At 40.6% G+C, this 23788-nt stretch overlaps 2 protein-coding genes across 2 annotated transcripts; both read left to right on the forward strand.

The window, feature by feature from the left end:
• The first annotated feature begins 3735 nt into the window (after window positions 1-3735).
• On the forward strand, window positions 3736-9440 carry hyal2a (hyaluronidase 2a). Its single transcript, XM_073469286.1, has 4 exons — window positions 3736-3985; window positions 4851-5823; window positions 6344-6433; window positions 8335-9440. Exons 2-4 carry the CDS (start codon window positions 4894-4896, stop codon window positions 8710-8712), a joined length of 1398 nt encoding a protein of 465 aa, XP_073325387.1. The 5' UTR covers window positions 3736-3985; window positions 4851-4893; the 3' UTR covers window positions 8713-9440.
• Window positions 9441-10035: 595 nt separating this feature from the next.
• hyal1 (hyaluronidase 1) lies at window positions 10036-14422 on the forward strand. Its single transcript, XM_073469217.1, has 4 exons — window positions 10036-10123; window positions 10418-11322; window positions 11403-11492; window positions 12597-14422. The coding sequence occupies exons 2-4, from the start codon at window positions 10420-10422 to the stop codon at window positions 12921-12923; spliced, it is 1320 nt and encodes a 439-aa protein (XP_073325318.1). The 5' UTR covers window positions 10036-10123; window positions 10418-10419; the 3' UTR covers window positions 12924-14422.
• Window positions 14423-23788: the final 9366 nt, after the last annotated feature.

A 23788-nucleotide genomic window follows, 5' to 3' on the forward strand; every position in this document is an offset into this window, starting at 1 on the left:
GGACTGTATTATGAAGATGAGCCCTTTCTTGCAAAGCCATAAAAATGAATGAGCGGAGTGATTGTGACACCGTATAGCTGTGTTTTGATCGGTACAATGTGTTCTGTGATGTACACAGTGTGTTTATGAAAGGGAAAAGCCGTCCGTGTGGCTGTGGTTATGAGAGATAGCCAATTATAAACGATCAGCAGCCTTGGAACAGAACTAAAACATGCTTTGAATTGCAAACAATAAAAGAGAGATATTGTTTTCTGAGGAACACTTTAACATGCCGGAGCTGTTAACAGCGGCGATTACTGGAGCCCGTTTTATCTGAATACCACCACGGTTGGATTGTGTTACTCTTTAGTGAGGCATTGTGGGATCATACACAGTAAATGTGAGTGACGGATTAACTGAAGGACATCGAATAGTCCTTCGGTGTGATCCAAATCTCTGGAGGCCCAGAGATCCCAAGTTTATTTTAACAGATGCATTTACACCCCCTATGAAGCCAAAATCTTCACTCTAACCTTAAAGCATTAGCGTACACCCTGTCTGCAGCTGGTGGGTAGATAATGACAGAATTTTCATTTGTGAATGACCTTATCCTTTAATTGATCCACAAAGCCACATGAAAGTAGTGGAAGTTGTAAACTTTTATTAAGGGTGAACCCAGTTGTTCCAATGACATTCCTTCCATCCCAGTTTACAACGATTCTCAAAATGAATCGCAACTCATGAAGGGTTTGGGACGTCAAGTGAAGGTGGCAGGGCGTGTTTCCAGTTTCCCTGCCATTGTTTTCGCTTCCTGACGGTCCCTGACTTCTGCTGATGTAATGTTCAGGAGGCGGAGGTCAAAGGGAAGCTGGGATAACACGGAAACAAAGCCACCCCTTTCTCCCTTTCCCTCGCTCTGCATGTGCGTGGGTCGTTCATGGTCTACATTTTCCTCAAGCACACACAGAGAAAAGCAGAGAGAAACTGATGACATGGTGAGGTGAGTCAGCAAAGCTCAGAAGAGGAAAACAAACTGCGGAACGGACTCTGACACAGGAAAACATCTCACTTCCAGGCCCCACCACCGCCTCACCCCGGTCATGTGTTCAGGCATCCTTCAGCTCACGTGTATCCCTGAAGGAAAAGTCAGAAAAAGGTACTCAGTACTGGTCAGTTGTTCACACTCCTGTTTCCATTTTACACAGTTACCTAGAGTCTGAAAACAGGTTGTTAAGTTTGGTTAATTATGTGACAGTGCGTGGCCTCTACCCTCTTCTCCCATGTCCCTCATGCGGTGCAGCTTCCTATCTGCTGTACTTGGCAACATGATGGCATGTGGTACTTGGTTACTTCAATGAGCGCTGCCAGTGGCTGTCATCACATGCCTCAGGCCGCAGTGACATCTGCATGCCACATGCCTTGTGCCCACCGTCTGAAGTTTGCTCGGAGCGTTACTGGAAAAAGACATTAAAATCCTTCAGTCAAGTATCAACACGGAAATGTAAAAGTTAAAGTAACAAAACCAGGATACACTGATGCTGGAATGATCAAAAAAGGACTCAAGTGACTGATGTTAGTGTACTTTACATGTAAAGAATATTTTAATGTAGACAGGGGTGTGACATAAGGAAGTACACTCATTCAAGCTCGTTGCTCAAGAGCCATTTTGTTGCACTTGGACCTTTCTTTTTATTCCAATACATCTGAAAACTAAAAATGTTTGATTTTTCAAATGAAACCTATAATCAGCATATGAAATATGGTAAATTGGGAAAAAAAAGGAATTAAAGTTTGATTCTCCTTGCTCAGCGACAACGTTAAAATGCTCTTTATATGTTAATGCATCACTTTCTACTGTCTACCGTGGTCACTTTAAATTTGCACGAGAGCTACCAAATCCTTGTTAAATCAGCAATAAACCACTTATGTCAAGTTCTTGAATGAAATGCTTTTAAATGTGTCCTTTATTGCATCCGGCACTACTCATTTTACTGTCTTTTTTTATCTCGTTTTAATCTCGTATTCTCATAAAAGCCCTTGAAGGGACGAGAATCGCAAATTAGCATCTGCTGTAAACACTGTGACAGCTGTACAGTTTGTCAATATTGTATTGTCCATGTCAAGTAAACCTTAAATAAATAAATATTATACTAATATACTTTTTTTTTTTACTAGAGTACAATTTTGAATGCAAGACTTGTACTTGTGATGGAGTATTTGTGTGGTGTTGCTACTCAAGTCCTACATTTACAACTAAATACTTGTTCCACTACTGCAAGTTATCTTTTAACAAAAATGTACAGCAACCTAAACCATTGAATAAAGAGTAATGTATAGATACAGTAACAGAAAAAAGATATTGAGTGTGTAGGAAAAAAATAGAGAAAGGGAAGGTAAAGTAAATAAATAAATTCACAGAGTCAGTGTCAGTCTACAGTAACCACATGTTTCCTTATGTTTTCCTGGAGAAAACAAGTGAATCACAAATTGAGTATACTGATTGCACAAATGCAGTGTAGTAAAAGTCCAACATTTACCACTGAAATACTGTGGAACAAAAGTCTCACACAGTAGAAACACTCAAGTTCAGCTGACAGATTTAAATTGTCATCACATTCAAAGGTCTTGAAAAGCGTTTTTGTTAAAAATCATCTTTTTTTTAAATAAACAATTGGGTCTGTTATGAACACTCTCTGTCAAAGTGAAGTGAAGTGGATGTGAATGCGGTAAAAATTTTGTCATAAATAAAGTCAAATATCATATAGTTTTGTGTGAAACCACTCAGTGAACTACATCATTGGCCCGGTCGGCGATCCAGGTACTCTCACAGCCGGGAGGTCGAGCTTTTTTGGCTTCACAACACCACTGAGCAGCTTTCATAGGACTGAATGGGGTTTGTCCTCCACCACCGTTTCCAGTAATAAAAATGTCCTTAACAGACCGCATCCCAAAGTCCATACTTATTTACGTGCCGCCACTGGATGCTGATTACGCGTCATATTCCACACGGCAGAATATTAGTGTGTTCAACCGGGTCTTATTCAAAAAAAAAAAAAAAATTCAAAGTCTTGCTTTTCATTAGTTTTATGACAAACTGCGACTTTCTTGACTTGGAAAACAACACATGCGTACCGGCTAACAGCAGCTACATGTAGCAGTTACCGTATTTATTTGTAGCACCAATTCAACAGGTGACCGATTCTTACATATTGCACCTTTAATGTCGTACTTAATGTTTACTTGCTGTGTGTTTTAAGGATCAGAGTACATCTGATGTCATCGCACTAAAATAAAGCTTGCACAAGACTGCTAAATGCCATAGTATTACAAAGCTATATCTGATTGTAATGTATCTGAAAGGTCACGGGAGCACAGTGGTCATTTGTGGGTATGATATGATCTTATTTTTAGGGATGTGGCACACTGGCCCGCTCTGACCCTCCGTCAGGCTCCACATTGCTGCTTTACAGTGGATCCGTTTCACGGCAGCGGAGGCAAACTTCTTGGACTGAGTCATTCCGCGCTGTACCGGGACTCTAGACATATCTTCACAAATCACGTAGAAAATCAAAGCGAAAATTTGCACCTGGAGTTGTGAGTGGGTTTGAGGCGAGGGAACACGTCGCTGTAACAGATTAGACACGCTGACTGAGTTGTTGGGATGTCCGGTTAGTTTCGCCTCCCCCCCCCCCGTTCTCGGCTCTGAATGGAACATCCTGAAAGTAGCTTGGCACCGGACGAGTAGCGACTGACACCATCGCAGGGGGCAGCTCCGCGTCCCCGCACTGTACCGACCGCCTCAGCCCCGCACCGGAGCTCACAGGACACTTACCGGCGACACATGCCGTTCAACATCCACCCCGTCGTGGTTTTCTTTCACTAAAGCAATGTTCATTTTTAATTTTTCCCATTTCTCTTGAGGCAACGCATAAAAGGAAAAACGCGGCTTGAAGGAGCAGGCTTCTGGTCTTTTTTTTGGGAATGCTTCCTCAGTCTGCCAGTAAAGGTAAGTTTGTCCAGCTGCAGACACACTCAGTTCAACTTTGCTCTTACTTTTGCTTTACTTTTAAAAAAAAAGTTTGTTAATTTCAGCGGGAAAGGTTAAATGTTGAAGCCCAACTTGGGAAAACAGTCTGCAGATGTAACCGTGGGATGTTTTTTTTTTTTTTTTAAATAAAGACAGAAACTAGCTTAATTTTTTATGGGATTATTTATTATCTAAACTGTTTCTGTAGCACTGATTATCTGCAGATGGTGCACAGAAGTCTATATTGTTGAGGCTGTGAATTTAAAAGCCTTACTCATACTAAAAGTAAATAAATAACTGAACTGAACTACCCAGACAGTGACAGTGACTTTCTGTTGGCATAAAGGCATAACCAATATGCTTTCAATGAATAAAGACAAAAGAAGAAAACAAATAAAGACTAGAACTTGCTGCCATTATTTATCCAAACACCTTTATGATTTCTGCATTGATTTATCTCCATATAGTGCACAACACGTACATAAAAATGCACTGCTTTAATGCATCACTATAATTTTTTGATAGACGTCAGTGCTTACTCTGTAACTGTATAATTTTTGGTATCTGTTCCCCGTCCGTCCCTGTTAGTTTCGGTTCTAATGTTAGACGTAGTTGCTGCACTAATACTGTTCACACTTGGTTACCTGATAATGTTTAAAAGGCTACTTTTACACACTAGGCCTTATGTTCTTCTGTGTATAATACGCAATGTCCCATTTTATCTAGCTGTGGTTGTGATGAATGTTGAGGAGATACTAGATTTTAAATGGATGTATTTGGGACTACGGCTTATTTGAAAAAGTAATCAAAAAAACTAAATGTCAGTCTCCTCTGTGACTTGTAGAGCAGAGAGTGACAGTCCTATCTGTCAATTCACATCTGAAGACATGTTGTACTGGACTCTGCCTGACTGGAAAGTACTGCTGCTGACTGCGCTGCTGTGGGACTGCCTCTCTGCGTTGGGACTGAAACCCACGAGATGGCCTCTGTACTCCCAAAAGCCTCTGCTCCTCGCTTGGAATGCCCCGACTGAGGACTGTGCCCCGCGGCATGGTATTCGCTTTCAGCTGGACCTTTTCCAGATCGTGGCCTCCCCCAATGAGGGCTTTGTTAGGCAGAACCTCACCATCTTCTATAAGGACCGCTTAGGCTTGTACCCCTACTATGAGCAAGATAAAACGCCGATGAACAGGGGGCTGCCACAGGCTGCCAGTCTCACACAGCACCTGGATAAGATGCAGGAGGGAGTGCAGAAGTACATTCAGGAACCAGGCGCCAAGGGTCTGGCAGTTATTGACTGGGAGGAGTGGCGCCCACTCTGGATACGCAACTGGGACACCAAAGATGTTTACCGCAAACACTCTCGTGAGTTGGTGCGACAAAAGAACCCAACATGGCCGCCAGAGCAGGTGGCAAAAGTGGCCCAGCAGGAATTTGAGATGTCAGCCAGGAAGTTCATGCTGGAGACGCTGAGACACGCCAAGAACCTGAGGCCCAACCAGCTGTGGGGTTTCTACCTGTTCCCCGACTGCTACAATCACGACTACAGGCGCACTCTGGAGAACTACACAGGCCGCTGTCCAGATGTGGAGGTGGCTCGCAACGAGAAGCTGAGATGGTTGTGGATGGAGAGCACGGCCCTCTTCCCTTCCATCTACATGGGCGAAGTGCTGAAGTCCTCACCCTCCGGACGCCAGTTTGTCCGGAACCGAGTGAAGGAGGGGATGCGTTTAGCATCATTAGGCGATGGGTTGGCACGTCCTGTCTTTGTGTATACCCGGCCCACCTACGCCTACTCTCTGGACCAGCTGACAGAGGTGACATTAACTTTAGACACTCTTCCCTGCTGGATTTGCTTCCTCTTCCTCTTTTCCGTGCTTTTTCCTTACCATTATGGTGAACATGACTAATCTGTCGCTCATGTAAGATAACATACATTTTGAAGCAGAACACATGGACTTTTTGTTCCAAGATTAACCCTCAATCACGCTGTTGTTCTAACAGTCAGCACTCTTTCTCTGTGATCAGTGCATGCTGCATGGAGCTATAGCTTTTCCTTATCGTCAGCCACAGTCCTTTCCTGTTCTGGTAGCAGTCAGACACCCCAATACCTCTCACTTATGCGGAGTAGGCAGGATGGGTGTTGGTGGAGTTCAAAATCTCGCTGACACCCTATAGACCGTTTCCTTCTGGGAGAATGAACCGATAACAGCTGCTGTGCTTCACATACAGTAGCTTTTGCCCCACTAACACTTTGACCCAGTTCAAGTCATACTCAACAGTGTGTTTTTCTTTGTATATGTGATAGGGTTAAAGTGCTTTATGTTTTTTTCACAGTTTGACCTTGTCTCCACAATCGGGGAGAGCGTGGCTTTGGGAGCAGCTGGGATCATCATGTGGGGAGATACAGCGTATGCAGGCAGCAAAGTAAGCATCAACACAATAATTATAAAAACGTGAATCACTCAGATTTAACTTTCAGATCTGACCATGAACATTATGATCTGGTTAGTTTTGACCTGCTGCTCTCGTCTGTCATGTGTGCAGTCATTTGATAACTAGCAATTATTCCTCAGGGCTCCGGCACAGACTGAGTCACTTGAGTCACACGGACAGCTTCAGATGCAGGAGATGTTTGTTGGAAGTGTTTCTTTTTTCATATTTTGGCTGATTTAGGTCAATTCAGATCAAATCTTAAAATCAGTCATGGACAGTGTTTGTTCCCATTCAGGGCATATCTAGCAGAAAATAAGAGAAAATAGTTTCGACTGATTTGTATTTACCCAAATCAACATGGCCCTTACTTTAGTTTAGGGCTGGGCAATATATTGATATAATAACGAGATGTGGCATAAGTGTTGTCTTTTCCTGGTTTTAAAGGCTGCATTACAGTAAAGTGTAATTTTTTTTAAACGTAATTTTCTGAATTTACCAGACTGTTCTACTTCTTCTTATACTTACCCACTAAATCATTATATCCACAGTACTGATGAAAAAAAAAGCCAAAAATCTAATTGTGTTAATATTTTGTGAAAGTACCAATAGAGGAGATCGCAAAATATCAAGATATATATTGTATGCCGCGACATAGCTTAAAAGTATCACAATATTATTTACAGGCTTTAGTTACTTTATATAACCGGACTATAGTATACAAAATTGTATTTTATTATAATTATTTTGAACATCCACAGTAAATGATGGCACGATTGTTAAGTTGCAGGTACATCTCTTTATTCCACTTTCGTTATATCAAACGTGTCACATTGTGCAGCAGTGATTTATTGGGGTGATTTCAGACAAAATATGAATCTTTGATAAAGAAACTAGCTAGATTTAAAAAAGAAATACATTTTTTTTATTTATCAAGGTTGTGTTTGTGGCACTGATTATCTGCAGATAGAGCACAACAGTCCGTATTGTTGAGGCTCTGAATTAAGAAGCATTTTTTATACTTATGGATTAATATAATGGGAATTGTCACTTGTTAGAAAAGTAAATTAAAACCCTGAATTTAACTTCCATCTGTGTAGTGCTGTCTAGAGCAGAGTGGCAGTGACTTTCTGTTGACGTAAAGGCTTAGTATTTCTGGATGCTAGCATGAGTAAAATGTTACAGATCCCATTTAACAGGGTTTAATGTGAAGCTTACTCGGAAATAGAATCAATGAATGGAAAAAATGTAACTTGATTAAAGAAATTGTCTGTAGTACATATAACATTTTTTATTGATAAGGGCCTAATATTACCAGCAGTGGACTGTATCTATGTATATTTGCTCAAGTGCTCTACAGAATATAATTAATATGAACATTGTAATATAAAATGCTGAAAACTCCAGTAACCTCTTTCAACATTAATTCTGCTTACATATTAATTTCATCCTTCAGTAATAATACATACATACATACATACATACATATATATATATATATATATATATATATATATATATATATATATATATATATATATATATATATATATATATATATATATATATATATGTATACACACATATAAAAAACAGCATTTTAATGAGAATATAAACATTTTTCTCAGAGACTTCTTTTACTTTTGATACTTTGAATACATTGTGCTGGTTGAGATAATGAATGCAGTATATTCTACTTGTACCAGAGTATGTTTATATATTGGTATTACTACTTTCACCCAAATGGACGATCTGAATACTTGTTCCACCACTGAACATTACACAGAAAAGTCACATTCCTGAGCCCTCACACACATGATTAATGGGATTAGAAACGTTGGCTTGGTGTTAAAGGTCCTCAGTGCGGCCTTTACTCATTATGAATCTCTCTCCAGACCAGCTGCTCCAACCTGGACGAGTATCTGCGGGGTCCACTAAGTCAATACCTCCTCAACGTCTCCACGGCAGCAGAGCTATGCAGCCAGAGTTTGTGTGCTTCTCACGGCCGCTGTCTGCGCAAAAATCCAGACAGCGACGTTTACTTGCATCTGAACCCCTTCAACCACACAATCATCAGGCAGGGCGGCAAGCCGACGGTCACCGGCGAGCTCGGTGAAGCGGAGAAGGAGAGATTTCAGGCAGAGTTTCAGTGCCAGTGCTACAGCGGCTACAAGGGGGAAGGCTGCAATCAGACTCTGGTGCCATCGAAAGCCACCGATCCTGCAGCACTGCCATGTGTGATCTTACTGATTATCTCTCTGCTCCTCTGCTAACACACCACAAATACTGTAGACTTAGATGCATTTTATAAATACAGGAGCAAAGTCGGGAATTCTAATGAGTAAGGAGTGTTATTTTTCTTGTAATTGCTGTAAACAGATGACACAAAGTGAAATTTAATAAGAAACACTGTGGAAATTGCAAAGTTATATTTGTTTATAACTTGTAATCTTTTTTTAAACAATGGAGGGCTCGCTGGAAATGACCTTGTTTACATTTTGCTCTCAGTTTCCTCTCGGCCACTGTTTCCCAAAGTGTCAAATTCCATGTTTCTCATAGAGAGAACGTTTTTATTTTTGGGGAGGGCAATGTGATGAATGAGTTGATGTTTATGTCAGTAGCTGTGTGGTGAAAGACAGTGGAATTGATGCACTTAAGTCTGGAAATAGCACAATATATTTAAAGTGCCTGATCTTTTTTTCAACCTCTCTCTGACATCTGATGTTTTTAATGGAGGCAGTTACAGTGTTACTATTTATTTGAATGTATTTTTAGGTGTTTTATATGATATTTTCTTATTTGTATGTCCAAATCATGACTACTAGTTTCTCTTAAACACAACGTTACTCAATTCCTGCGAAAAAGAAAAAAAAAGACTCTATTCTATATTTCAGCAGCTGTTTTACATCAGATGCACAATATTAAAAGCACATTTCTGACACTCACTCTTTGCCGTCCTCTAATCAGACCTTTGTGTAATTAAATAAACTTCTTTCCTGGAGGTCTTTGTGTTATTTCCGTTACGATTTACAGATAAGAGGGGAGAGACACCAAAATAAACTTCAGTTTTCAGATAATACAGGTGTGGCTTTGCTGTTGCAGTCATTAAAAGTTAAGCTTCCGGGGGGGAAAAAACACGTCATTGAAAAAGCTAACTCAGTCCTCAGGGAGGGACACACTCTGCAGGCTGCTGCCTCATACCCCCTCCTCATGTAATTGTAGGGTGCTGTTAAGCCAGGAGTTATTTTTACTGCTTTTAAGAGTTAGGAAGGCACACATTTCAATTTGGAGGAGGAGGAGTTCAATATGGCCTGCTTGACATCAATTTAGAGTAAAATAATAAGTTTCCAGGATAGGGTTTTGGTCTTTTGGTAAATGTTTATATTCCTAGTGAGACAAAGTGAAAAAAAGGATAAACAGGATGATATGAACAGGCTTTAACTTGCCTGTGACTTTAAATCCTTATTCTCTTATGATTGGTTGTTTAGATTCTGTGCACACTTCTGATTGGTTGTTAGAAAACCTTTGCATTCTTACGATTGGCTGTTAGAAAATCCCAGAGCCACTTCTGTTTTTGTTCCTTCCCCTTTTCCTGCATGTGTCACTCAGATCATGAGACTGCCTGTTGTATTTCCCTGTACAACCAGACCACAAAGTCTAAACCAAAATCCAAGTATTAAAAAGGTAAGTTACTGCTTTGTGCACTAGATTATTAGATTTTAGTCTGTTCATTTCTTCCCATGTGGCTACATCACACCAGTTATTTGTGGTTATTTGGAAAATCATGCAGGATTAATGGACAAAGAAGAGAGCATATTCAGTCAAGAGCTGAACTTCTTGGTGCTGAAAATCAAAACTTACTTCACTTTTGATTTTGATTTTTGACACTTCTATTGCCTCACAACTTCAAAACAAGTTTGTACGAATATCCTCTCCAGATGTCACGACACTCTTCTGTTTTCTTTTCTTTCTTTGCAGGGATGACTCACTTCCATTCTCAGGTGCTGCTCCTCTTAAAACTGATCAGTCTTGTTTCAGGGCTGCAGTTTGCCTCATCATCTTTCTCCCAGGTGCCTTTCCTCTCCGTATGGAACGCCCCCACTGCCAGCTGTCTCTCTCAATATGGCGTCGACCTCGACTTGGGCACCTTCAGCATTGTCCAGAACCAGAACCAAACCTTCATGGGTGAAAACATAACCATCTTTTACGCTGAGAAGCTCGGCCTGTATCCCAGGTACTCCAGCCAAGCAGGGGCCATCAACGGCGGGGTGCCACAGAACGCCAGTCTTGATCAACACCTCAGGGTGGCCACTGAGAATATCAGAACTTATATCCCTGATAAGGATTTCCAGGGGTTGGCTGTGGTGGACTGGGAGAGCTGGAGGCCTGTGTGGGAGAGAAACTGGGAAAGTAAGCAGGTGTACTGGGAGGGGTCAAGAGCGTTGGTGAAGGCCAAGCATCCAGACTGGACTCCAGCGCAGGTAGACGCTGCAGCAAAGGTGGAGTTTGAGGGAGCTGGGAGGAAATTCATGGAGGAAACACTCAAACTGGGGCAGAAGGAGAGGCCAAACGGGCTGTGGGGTTACTATGGTTTCCCCAGCTGCTACAACTACTACAGCACCAAAAACTACACAGGGGAGTGTCCAGCTGTGGAGATGAAGAGGAACGACGAGCTGCTGTGGTTGTGGAACGTCTCCTCCGCTCTTTATCCTGACATCTACCTCAGCCTCGAGATGCGAAAGCTCGGCAGAGAAGTGCTCCTCTACTCTCACCACCGCATCCTGGAGGCCATGAGAGCTGGAGCTCAGCAGACTCCATCGGCACCGCCCGTGTTCCCCTACGCCCGCATCGTCTACACGTACACGTTAGATTTCCTCTCTCAGGTGAGGAGCAGATGTTTTAACTCCATCATGTTTGGGATTGTCATGATCTGTTTGTCATGATCTGTTGTTTCCTCCTGCAGGAGCACCTGGTCTACACCATCGGAGAGAGTGCTGCTTTAGGATCTGCAGGGGTGGTGCTTTGGGGCGACCATACCTTCTCCAAATCCAAGGTACAGTAACTTACCTGTTACCCCTTGCTGCACACAGTGTGTTTGGATACCCGCCTACACCTTTTGTGTTTATGTTTATATTTCTGTTGTAGGGGCCCGTTTTAAGCACTCCTTTATTGTTTAACTAAACCTCACACATCTCCTGCATCGACAGAACATAAACAGGAAAAAAAACATTCCCGTAAGCGCATTTTTTAACCTCATATAACCATATAAAGGACAATAAAAGGAACAATAATTGCAAGCTCATCTTTATGTCTCACTGTCTCATGTGACAACCAACCATGAGGAGAATGTGACAAGCTAACAATGTGTTGTATGTTGTAGCCTAGCTAAGAAAAAGCCTTTCTCAACTCTTGCTCTCCCTTCATACCTTTTGATGCTAATTATTGTTTTAGTATAAACCCATCGTGTGAAAAGCCTAGAAGAGAAACACAGAAGAGCAGGATATTTATGTTTTGACATGAAAAACACTCTGACTCCATTCTGAAAGCTGCTCTAAAAACATGATGGTCATGATTTTGTTTACTTCAGTTTACCAGTGTATTTATGGTGATTTTAAAAAAGGAAATTGGAAACCACTTCAGACACCACCCTGATGATGGCAAGATAACAAAAAAATCCAAAAACCATAACGAAACATAAAGCGTGGTGTTCAACATGTTTTCATTTTGGACTGGAATTGAAGCTCACGTCGGTCTGCGCCTCTCTGTTTGTACAATCTTAACTGAGACAATTTCAAAACAAGTCTGCCCACAGCATTTTGATCGCTCTCAGTGACTGAACTGCAGCAATATTTTTTGTAGCTTAACCTCCTGCTTCAGATGTTGCCTTAAATCTAATAAAAAGACCAAAACCTCCTCTGAATTCTTTCTATTCAGACTCGAACCAGTTTTATCCTGCTGAATACAATCACCTTTATACATGGATCACAAACATACAGTACAGATTCATTTAAAAAGGCAAAAACAATCCTACCTGCTGGGAAATCTGTATTTTTTTTCACAATGCTATCAGTTGTTGTTGTGTAATCACCAGTATTGGCCCATATTCAGGTGTAAAGTTGTATAAATGACTCCATATTTGTTTCCTTCCTCCTTTTAGGCCACTTGTGATGCTGTCAAGTCCTATATCGACAAGATTCTGGGTTCTTACCTGGTGAACGTAACATCAGCGGCCACTCTCTGCAGCCAGACCTTGTGTTCCTCTCAGGGGAGATGCCAGAGGAAGGACCCGAAATCAAGGGCCTACCTCCACCTCGACCCGGCCGTGTGGAAGGTGGTGTCTGAGAAGAGACCAGAGGGGGGGCAGGACTACACAGTTTTAGGGCGGATGAGAACACATGAGGTGACACTCATGAAGTCTGAGTTTGAGTGCAGGTGTTACCAAGGGTGGGGCGGTGAGAGCTGCTCGAAACCGACTCAGGGATAAAAGACTGAGGCCTCGTCCACATGTGTGCGGATATGTTAACCCTCTGTTTTAAGAAAAATATACTGTCCACAAAACCTTCATTTTTCAGAACATTTCTGTACACATGAGAATGTAAAAACCATTAGGTGGTGTATGTGGCAGTAAAGTCTATGTTAACGATACGTGAAACACAAGAGAGGAAGATTCTGAGCATCATTTTGAGCTTATTCTATTTAAATAAAGTGATTCAAAATGTAGAAACCGCCAAGTTAGGCTGTAAACTTGTAAGTAGACCGACTTTGGCAGTGCTTAAAAGACTCCCATCGGTACCAACTAAACGTAAACAAACCGGTAGTCTGCGTTTCTTGTTGTTGCAGGTGCATGCTCATTACATAAAACAACAATTGGTATGCACAAATAGAGGTTATGTCGTTATCGTTTTTCCAAATGGCAATTCCATTGGGTCTTTAAAAAAAACTTATCCGTACATGTGTGGACAGGCTCTTTAAGGTGCTATTCGTAAGAAAAGTTTATTTTAGAGTTAATTCCCAATTTGTCAAGTAATGACGCTTTGGGACCGTAGGACTGCCGTCCCAAAGCGTCAGTTTTGACGAGTTGGGAATGAGATTCAAAAAGGAACCTTTCTTACAATTAGCACCTTTCACTTGAAGCAGGTAATCCAGTGTGAACGTGTGAAAGGGAGCTACTTCAGAGGTAGACTGGGGCTAGTTTGACCCAGAGGTAGTAATCAGAATGAGTGCATGTGGTCTCCTTAGAATGGAAATTTCCAAACCTTCGATTTTGTTGTTTTCTTAATGAATTACTTTTAATTACTTGATTTTTCTTAATTTATATGTGAGATGCTGCTGCATTTTTTAAACTAAATACCAATTTAACAATGATTGCAGATGAATCTTTACATTCCTGTGCTGTGTTGTGATAAATGAAGAATGTTTAATGCCATAAAATCTTTTCACCGTTTGTGTTCTAGAAATCCGCCTTAAAATGATAAAATACTTTATTCACAGGTATCTTGTGCAGTCTTTAAACCCTAGTAGGATGTGGAGCAGTGGCTTTACAAGTGTAGCAATGTGCCAACAAAGGTAGTCAAGAAGAAGACAGTAAGCTAGTACACATGGATGTTAACAATGCAGGGTTGAAGAAAAAACTGACCCTGAGAACGTACTTAGTGTAAACACGTTTGTTTGTTTGTTTGTTTACAAGAAAACTCCACAGAGCACCTTTACAGTCAAATGTGTTCGCTCATTGTCACTGCTCTGTGCAGAATGAAAGTTGTTCTCATATTCATCTGCCGAAAAGGAAAATTCCTCTTTCCTCCCATTAAATCTCGGTTTAAAACGTTGAGATGCACAAGCTGATTTCTTGAACCTGTTTGGAGGCTAAGCGCTTATTTTTAAAATCACCCATGCTCATTGATTCTGGATCCTTCAATAAGGGAGAGTGTCTTCATGTGAATTTCTTTGTGGAAAAACCAAATAAAACACAAATTAATGTTCAAAGTGTTGAGTCATTTCTGTCTCAAAACATGCCTGAAGGCTGACAATATAGTATATTTTAGTGTTTAAGTGAATAACAATACATTTGCTCGTGATTAGCTTGAGTATAATTTTGTGTTACGTGTCATGAACTTGCATGTACGTCTACACGACTACACTTTCGATGGAAATATATAATTATTTTACAGAGTAAGTGTTTTCTTCATGTAAAGCATGATCAACTAAAAACAGTATGAATTATCTTGAAAGATTAAACTGCCCAGTAGTTTAAAGTGGCTCCCCGTTGACTAAACACACCAGTAACAATCATAAAATAATATATTTTTTTGTTGGAAACAAACTCTATTCAGGGACCATTCTGCATAATGAGCAAAACACTAACTTTTACTTGGGTAAAGCATCTAAATACTTCATCCTCCACTGTCTAAAGGAAATCTATGATCTAAATAACATCTAATTAGGTTAATAATAATAAACCTGTGTTTTTTAGGTATTTCACTTTATAAACAGCAGTCATTCATTATAAAGTTGCAGCTGATGCTTATAATCCTGTGTAAATGGTTAAGACATGGTTTATAAAGCATTTAATTGTTTATGAAATAACTACTAACTGAATTTTAATTAACTATAAATGTACAGTATATCATTGATGCTCATTATAAAGTGTTACCACACTTAAGTTAATTTAGTAAGCGCCATTTCCCTTAAATTAACATGCTGTTGCTTTCATTTAAAACATTTGTGTGAAGGTTAACGACCAGCAGGTGGTGCTGTGGGACAGCTAACTGGAGGGAAGACATCAAGGTCAGAGCTGTGGGTGTGAGTAATCAGCAGAAGACTCAAATAACTGTGGAGAGAAAACCATATTTTAATTCAGTGTGTCAGATTCTGATAACTTTATCCCCAGGCTCTGCAGCAGCTGATGAATTAAACCCTCTATAACACAGAAACCAAAGAGAGCAGAAGGTGACCTTGATTGATTTACGAGTGGCGTGTACAATGTTGTCTTATCTGATCGCCTCTGCTGCCCCGAACTGGTGTCGTTGGTTGTAATTTCCCTCTTCTGTCCCCCAGAGGACGGATAGACTGGACAAACAGACTCCCACAAGGCCCCACTGTTTCCTACTTCCGGCTTTATCATTACCGGCTGGATTGTTAGGAAATGAGGAGGAGATGGACGCTGAAAGAGAGATATCTACAGCCGGTGTGCTTCTTAAAATAATGTCAGTCTTCTCGAGGCAGACAAACTGCTCAATTGGCTTTTAAAGAGCGAGGACAGAATTTAATGTCTGTCCTAAAACACCTTATTTACCTGCATTTACTTGATAATGGCAGGAAGAAAAACACACAACAAGGCTCTCGCACTGATTGACATTCAGTGCTGCTCATCACTCTGTTCATTATTATTATTTCCTTCTCCCTCGCAGCCTTAACTCCACTCCGTCTGCTCGGATACAGAGGAGGAATTATAATGATGCTGTGTTGTTTTTAATAGCTGAGGGTTTATTAAAGTTTTGTTTTGTTTGCATAGAAGTAATATTCAAAATGCTACGTTGAACTTTTCCGCTTGTGTTTGCAAATTTAGAGCGTAAACATTCAAAGGAAAAAACTTGCACTTGACATTTTGCGACTCAGATGCATCATTAGATACAACAGAGTGAATCTCACACTTTCAAACAGTCAATGTCATAACTGACTGTACATGAACTGATCTGTTTATCTAGTCTGAGTGGTCTCTTCTCTCTCTCTCTCTCTCTTCCCTCCATCCTCTGTCAGGTCTGGCAGGCCCTCTATTTCTCTATCCTCTCATCTCTGCATTTCTTCATTTTGGCGTCTCGCTCTGTCACCCCTCCATGGTCACGTCTCCCCTTTCCCTGCTGCTCGGTCTGGAGATCGTCTCGCTTGCTCTTGGTTTAATAACTGTTTTGTCACGCTCTGTGTCTTTGTCCTTCAGAGGAGTCGACTCTCTGATCAGGTTTCTTAAAAGATCTGATGCACACTTGTTTGCATGATTTATGTGCGTGCGTGTCACCAAAGCCACGGTGCTGCGCATTGATCAGGCTATTAAATGCAGGATACCCCCTCTGAAAGTGTGAGTTAAAGGGATAGTTCGACGTTTTTTGGGAAATACTCTTATCCGCTTCGTTGCTGAGAGTTAGATACAAAGATTGGTACAACTTTCACATCGGTGCCCTACATACGAAGCTAATGGACGGCCAGCAGCTGGTTAGCTTAGCTTAGCACAGAGAATGGATTTGGGGGAAACTGCTAGCCTGGCTGTGCCCAGTGGTGTGACGATGTTACTGAGCCACAAAGTCCAAAGAGGAAGGAGGTTGACTTGACTCACCTACGTCCCTACTTCATGACTCCTTGTGGTGTAAATTTTTGTAAATCTAATTTACCTAGATTGAACAGATTTTATTTTGGTTTAGTTGTATGTCATAGTTTAGGTTTTTGTTTAGCTATTTCCTGTTTTTTAAGCTGCATCCAAATCTCCACCCTAAAATCAATTTGCTAACCTCTGCAACCTATACTTCTACATATTTCTGTATCGTGATGTGGTTGAATTTTATTTCTGGCTGACATGATTCAGGTAACGTTTCACTAAAGTAATTGTTTATTCATAATAAATTCTACAACATATCACAATTGATTGTGGATAATTAAATCACTGAAGTCTGCAGATAGTCCACTTGAGAGCCCTTGTGAACTGGATAAATTGTGGTCCAATCATTTGGATGCAGCCTTACTCACCTGTGTTCTTGTGTTCCTGTGCCCTGCCTGATTTTCCCTTGACACCTGTCTCACATCAGCCTCATTAGCCCAGCCCTGTTCCCAGTGTTTTCCCCAGCTCCTTCCCTGCTCTCTTGTTTCCTCTAATCACTCCCCTCACCTGTGTTTCTCTGCCTCTCTCCACCTGCACCTCATCCCCTCGTAAGGGTAGTTTGTGTTTAAGTCCAGTCATTAGCTCGCTCTTTGTCAAGTCGACAAATTCTGTGAAACAGACACCACAGCGCAGTGAATTAATACATAATTCCTGCCTTTTTGCCTTTTTAGGGATATAAAATTAAAACCATAGCATTGTAAAATTAGAAAATGGTTTTATTTTTTAAACTATAGTGTTGTCTTCGATAATGGCGTCAGATCAGAAAATGCTCTATGTGCAACTATGTATATTTCTGTTTAATTTGGAGGAGCTTTTGCTTTAATTTGTACAAAAACCAAAGTGTAAAATTTGACAAGTTGTGGTTTTACACGGAGTTATGTGCTCGACTCTTTCTTGGTCAGCAGCGACTTGTCGCAGCAACTCTCTGCTGGTTTTTGTACAGATTAAACAAACAAGATGTAACATGTTAATGTATGTGTTTAGAAGGTGCTCGTAGGCAGAGCTATTCCTTCAATGAAAACTAGAACATTTAGCTTTTTATCGTAACAAGTAAAAAAGCAGCTCCACACGATCGTTTGGTAAATGCTAGACAGCACCTTCTGAATGATTTAGAATTATACGCCACTATTTCACAGTAAAAGCAACTGATTGTGAGTGAGTGGGCTGTAAAAACTGATGGAAAGCGGCCCTCGGATCACCTTTTTTTTATCACATCTCCATGTAAGTAAATGAAATCGGAGCAAGGAATCGGAGACATGAAATGAAAAGGCAGGAAGGCGTAGAGGGAGAGAGGTCACAGCGTCCTATTTCTTATGAGATGGGGCTCTGATATCTCTGCACTTAGAGGCTGTGCAGAATCACTGCCAGTGGCAGCCGGATCACATCCTGCAGCCTTGCGTCGCCTGGCTGGATGCAGACGAGCTGGCGGTGATCAATGTATTTAAACATAAATCAGCGTAAAGAAAAGGGAATGAATCTGATCATAATGTAGTTTTTATGTCCGTGTGTGTGAAGCGTAATGTGTGTTTTCATGCTGTTGAGGATTTGCTTCCTCTGCTGCATGCCTCCTGATGAGAGGTGACCTGACAGACTGCCCCATGTGACTTCTCTTGAGACGGGCAGCGCTGTTCTCAAACCCCCTCCTGCAAAGACTCCATCAGAGCTCAGAGAATACCGTTGAAGAGCGAAAGAAAACCCACCTTCACACACCGACACTATACAAAGGTGGCCCCTGCCAAAGTCACACAATAACTGCGTGTGTGTGTGTGTGTGTGCCCTGAAGCCATTCAGGTGGAAAATTACACTGCCCAATCAATCGCTAATAGAAAGTCTTTCCTCTGGTAGCAGCCAATCAAAAGCTCACAATATGCCCTCTCCTTCAAACAACGGCCAATCAACTGCTCACAATGCTTGTCGTTGTCATGTTGATCCTGATAAAATGTAATTATTCTCTATTTTCATGGACACATATTGATGACATTGGGCAGTGAGGGATGATGATAATAAATAAATTCTAATAAGAAAATAACTGTAAGCATTTTTTCCTCCCAATCCAGACGGTTTGTAATTAATTCAAATATGAGTTTTTTTTTCTTTCTGCAAGCATATAATCCATTTCAGCATTTTTCTTCATTCATTTTATGGGATTTGATCTTGGCTCATTTGAATAAACATTTTGCTCCGTATTAGTCTGGGTAATGAAGTGGATCTCAGAAGAAAAATGCTTTTGTTATGAGAGAGGAGAGACTGCTGTGGCACTAAGGAGACTCTTACTGGTCACCTCAGCAGGGAAATTGCTGATTGGATCTAATGCAGAATACCAATAATGATTTTTTTTGTTGTTGTTTGGACAAAGTTTGAACATCAAGAGCGATGAGCAGCGGTGTTTCTGGAAATAGAGGCACCATTAATCCCAGTCTTTATGTTGGATCGGTAAATAGGAGTCAACACAAACAATCAATCAAATCAATTCATCACACTGTTTAGGATTTATAGGCAGTATATACACATTTAATAAAAGGTTTGTACACACTCCAATGTCGCTGTAAAAAGATATAAGTTCACTCTACTCATTCATGTCAACAACCATAACTACTTTCTTGTTCCCTTGGAGGTGATGGCTGCTGTTTATAGGAGCAGTTTGTGAAATCTGGCCAGAATTTTTGTTTAAAACATTCAAAATGAAGTTACATTATAAAAAGAGTGAGACAGTGTTGACATCTATGTAGTCTACTGAAATTAGCATGCTAACCAGCTAGCCCAAGCCTTTCCTGTCTCAGAGTTTGCTGCTATAATCTAATAACTAAACAATTTAAACTCACAAAATGTCAAGAAAGAAGAGTTGTTTTTTAATTTTACACTTATTTTCTTTACTGAACAGAAAAATAATTGAATTTGAGAATTTGACTTTCTCTCTTTTCTGACATCAGCTTAATTGCCTCGTTAACTTTCAGTGAAACACACTTCGTTCAAACTGACGTGAACAAAACAAAACTCACCCACTGCACTGTGGCTTCTCTCCCACTGTATACACTTCTAGTGCGAGAAGCTGATGTGGAACAAGAGTTAACGGACGGGCATTCACTCAATGGAGAGCGCTGGTGTTCTGTCAAAGTTTGTTCCCTTGCTAATGTCTGTTTCCCCCTAACAAACCTGACTTAAGACAAGTAAGTAACCAAACCTGTCTACTTATATATACAACTGGGTGTTTTACTCTTCTACAGCACTGAGATCAGGGTTTCTAGGCACAATTTGGATTCTTACAGATGTTTTATGCTTTAGACAATAACCAGGCCATTAGCGGTGGCCCTGTTGATAACGCTGTCTTTGCGACAGCGGCGCCAACAGTAATACCACAGGAAAGTGCCAGGAGGGGGGATTTTGAAAGGCTGTCTGTTTCTGCTTTAAGTAAATGTGCTTCGTCAGCATCATTCGAGTTATTTAGCATGAATGGAACACAAAAAAAATCAGAGACAGTGAGAAAATTGATGTTTTTGTAGTTTTTCTATTTCTGTGTGAGTGAAATGAAATTTGAAAGAGCTCAGATGAAGTTGAAAGAACAAACTTACCTTTCTGAACACTGTAATCTCTCTGTACCCTTCTAGATTTATAATGTACTGAAGTGATTGACTTCTTATCATGTTTCTGATTGTAGTTTTGAAGACAGAAACTCGAAGAGAGCAAGGAATGAACTTGTCTCTGCGATGAAAAAATAAGCACATGTGTTAGTTTCAAAGATGATTTGGCTTGGTTAGAATATTATATGTATGAATAAGGTCAACAGAGCGGAGCAACAGTCATTTCCAGCCTCTGGAAAGTGCTCCGGTGTCTGATGATCCCGGTGCAAACGTCTGAACCGAAAGTACTGAAAAGCAGAGTGTGGTTTAATGGGATTCATGGCTCCTATTTCACTATCTTAATCGACTGTCTGTTCCCCCTTTTTTGATTTACCCACTTTTATTATAAACAACTTGAGTATGGAGCCCATGCACACACTCACACTGCAAAGGAGACACACACACACAAAAGCACGCACTTATATGAATTCAAGATTAGTCCGCAGGAATCAAGGATTGCTGGGTCTCAACACAAATGTCATGGTGAGTCGTAACCTTTACTGGAGCACGTTATCTGCTCTGATAGCGTGGCCCGGGCTGGGACGGGGACCGACGCGATGCGATTGGATTTGAAAGGTCCCCATCCAAGTCATGCCCACCGGCTATCTTGCCTCCACAGTTCAGCAGCACCAGCACTATACGGCACGTCGCAAAGTTTCAAGGATCTGATCTGTCCCTCTGTATCTGCATCTCCCCTGCCCTCAATTAATCAGCTGTGGCCGGAGAATAGGAGCCGGGTCAGTCTGCGTTCGAGAGGATTTGAGACGTGAGGAAACATGACACAGAATGGGATTGTAATGAAAAAAATTTGACATGTCTCAGCTGCTCTTTTTTGTACAGCTCAAAATGGTAGGAGAGTAGGATGTAAGAGAGATACTGTGGGGAGAAAAGACCGATGTTGTAGGCAGCGTTAGAGGCAGATGTGTTTGCAGAAGTGCTGACATGTGTATCTGTCACTACAGGTCATGAGTTATGAAACTGACAATGCCAGCTCCTTGCTTAAACCACTGAGATCACAGGACGCCCTTGATGTCAGCTTGGATAGATAAATGGAGATCTGCATTACATAAACCATGTTGCTTTAAAAAAAAAGGCAGCTGCAGGGGTGTTTTCTTCCATCTTAACTTCTTTTCTAACCACTGGTGGAACAAGAATCAATCTTTGAAGTAAAAGTGTACAAATATTCTGTTACAAGTAAAGAATTTTAGCTTAAAAACTGTGCTGTAAGTACCAAAAGCAAAAGTAAGTATTATGTAGAATGGTATTAAAGGGTAACTCCACCAATTTCACACATTAAAGTGTGTTCACAGGTCTTGGGGAAATCCACTGCAGATGTGAAAAAAGTGGTATCAAGCCTTTTGTGGCTCCAGAGGAAGCTGCATGTAATCTGATAAATTGCCTCCGGTGATGTCACTCAGTAGTTTAGATGCATTGTGGGTAATGTGGGCAACAGGTTTTGAAAAGGAGGAAGAATGCGATGAATAAAAAAGGCAATATCTCTGGTTCTGCTGTATTCTGTAACAATTTGTCAGACGTAGTGTAGGTGCTAACTACAAACAAAACTCATTACGTCATAACAATGTTATGTGTTGAAAACTTGTATGTTGAAGTTAACATGTATGTAACGCTGTGATCCTACCCTCTCACTGAAGTTACATAGTGCAGAAACAAGTGATAGAGACAGAGACACCATTCACCCTGTTACAAGACACTGTACCATCAAATATGTTATTTTAAGGTTAAAAAAAAGTTACATAATGTAGCTTTAAACTTTCCATACTGAGTCGAACGTTAACTTTACATTTTTTATGTTGCAACTTTACATGTCTTTAAAACATTATTTTAATTTTATGTTGTGACAACTAATGCTCTGGTTGGGTTTAGGCACAAAAAACACTTAGGGTTAGGGTTTGGAAAAGATCATGTTCTGGCTTAAAATACCTGTTTTTGTTGCTGCAAACATGTCTGGAAATTGTCCCGAGGTCTCAATATATCTGGTGGTGTCACGCTTACAAATGTCGAAACACAGTCTCAAATTGTGGTCACTGGCTTCGCGGCCTTATCTACTGTAACTCAACCACCGTCCCCTCCACCTCCTGAAATGAAAATCAGAAAATAAAAATGATATTTGAACGTGATAGGACACAGTTTGTAGAAATGTCAGCATGGTATGTACCCATTTTTTCCTGGTAAACCGTTCCACAAACAGCCGTGGTACTTGGTTGGTACATCAATTTATGTTGCTGCTGCTGGTAAATGCGAGGCTCATTTGAATTACTTTATATGCTGCAGGGTAACTTAATCCATAATAATATTTCATCATTTATTTGTTGATTTATATTTCATTATTAAATCTGAATCTGCAACGTAACTAGTAACTACAGCTGTCAAATAAATGTTGTGGAGTAAAAAGAAGAACATATTTCCCCTAAATGCGGTGGAGTAGAATTATAACGATGCATAAAATGGAAATACCCAAGTCAAGTCCACGTATCTCAAATATGCACGAGTACATTCCACCGTTTCAATCATCTTAATTTAGATTATGTTGGGCATATTGATAATAACAGTTAGGCAGAGTAAAGAAAGAAAATGTTCCACTCAGAATTAATTTGAATTCATGCTCTGTTATCACTTTGACCTACTTTCAAGTTTAACTTTATCGTCGTCAAGGGGACATTTGTCTTGCAGCCAGGTGAGACTTGAACATAAAAATAACTAGAATAATAGTTAACAGCCACATCAGCCTGGCAGTGAGGTCGTACTTGGGCACACCACCAGCACAGCTAAAGAGACATGTGTAAAACCCACCACAAAACCTTGTACATCAAGTGATAAACCTGGAGTACATCCAGCTGACTCATGAACATTTAACGTTTTGATGGCATTAAATAAAAGATAAAAGACTTTCTCACCCTGTTAGACCCTTTGGTGCTCTAAATTTCCATCCAGAGGAGAGGAGCTCAACCTCCTTATATAAAGGATGGAGAGGCCACTCTAAAATGACTAAAGCCTTTGAAATTGCCCTGTTCCTGAATATATGAGACACATCAGGTAGTTTACGGCAAAAGAAAAAATCAAATTGCACATGATTATAAGAGCTCACACTGAATACCCTGTTCTTGATCCATTTTTGAGCACTCTCTACTTTTACTTACATTGATTATTTAAGGATGTATTTTTTTAAACCCATCTACTTCTGGAAGGTCACGAATTATAGAGTAACCGCTGGTTGAGCTTTTTGGGAGGACATTTAAATTTCCTTTGAATTTCCTCCAATCATCAGACCTTTTGGACAAGACCATCTCTTTTAGAGAGCTGAACAGATGAAGGGTTGGTTGTTCAGGAGTTTTCAAATGGAAAGAA

This window comes from Pagrus major, chromosome 6 (assembly GCF_040436345.1).
Source record: "Pagrus major chromosome 6, Pma_NU_1.0".
Classification (NCBI taxonomy): Eukaryota; Metazoa; Chordata; class Actinopteri; order Spariformes; family Sparidae; genus Pagrus; species Pagrus major.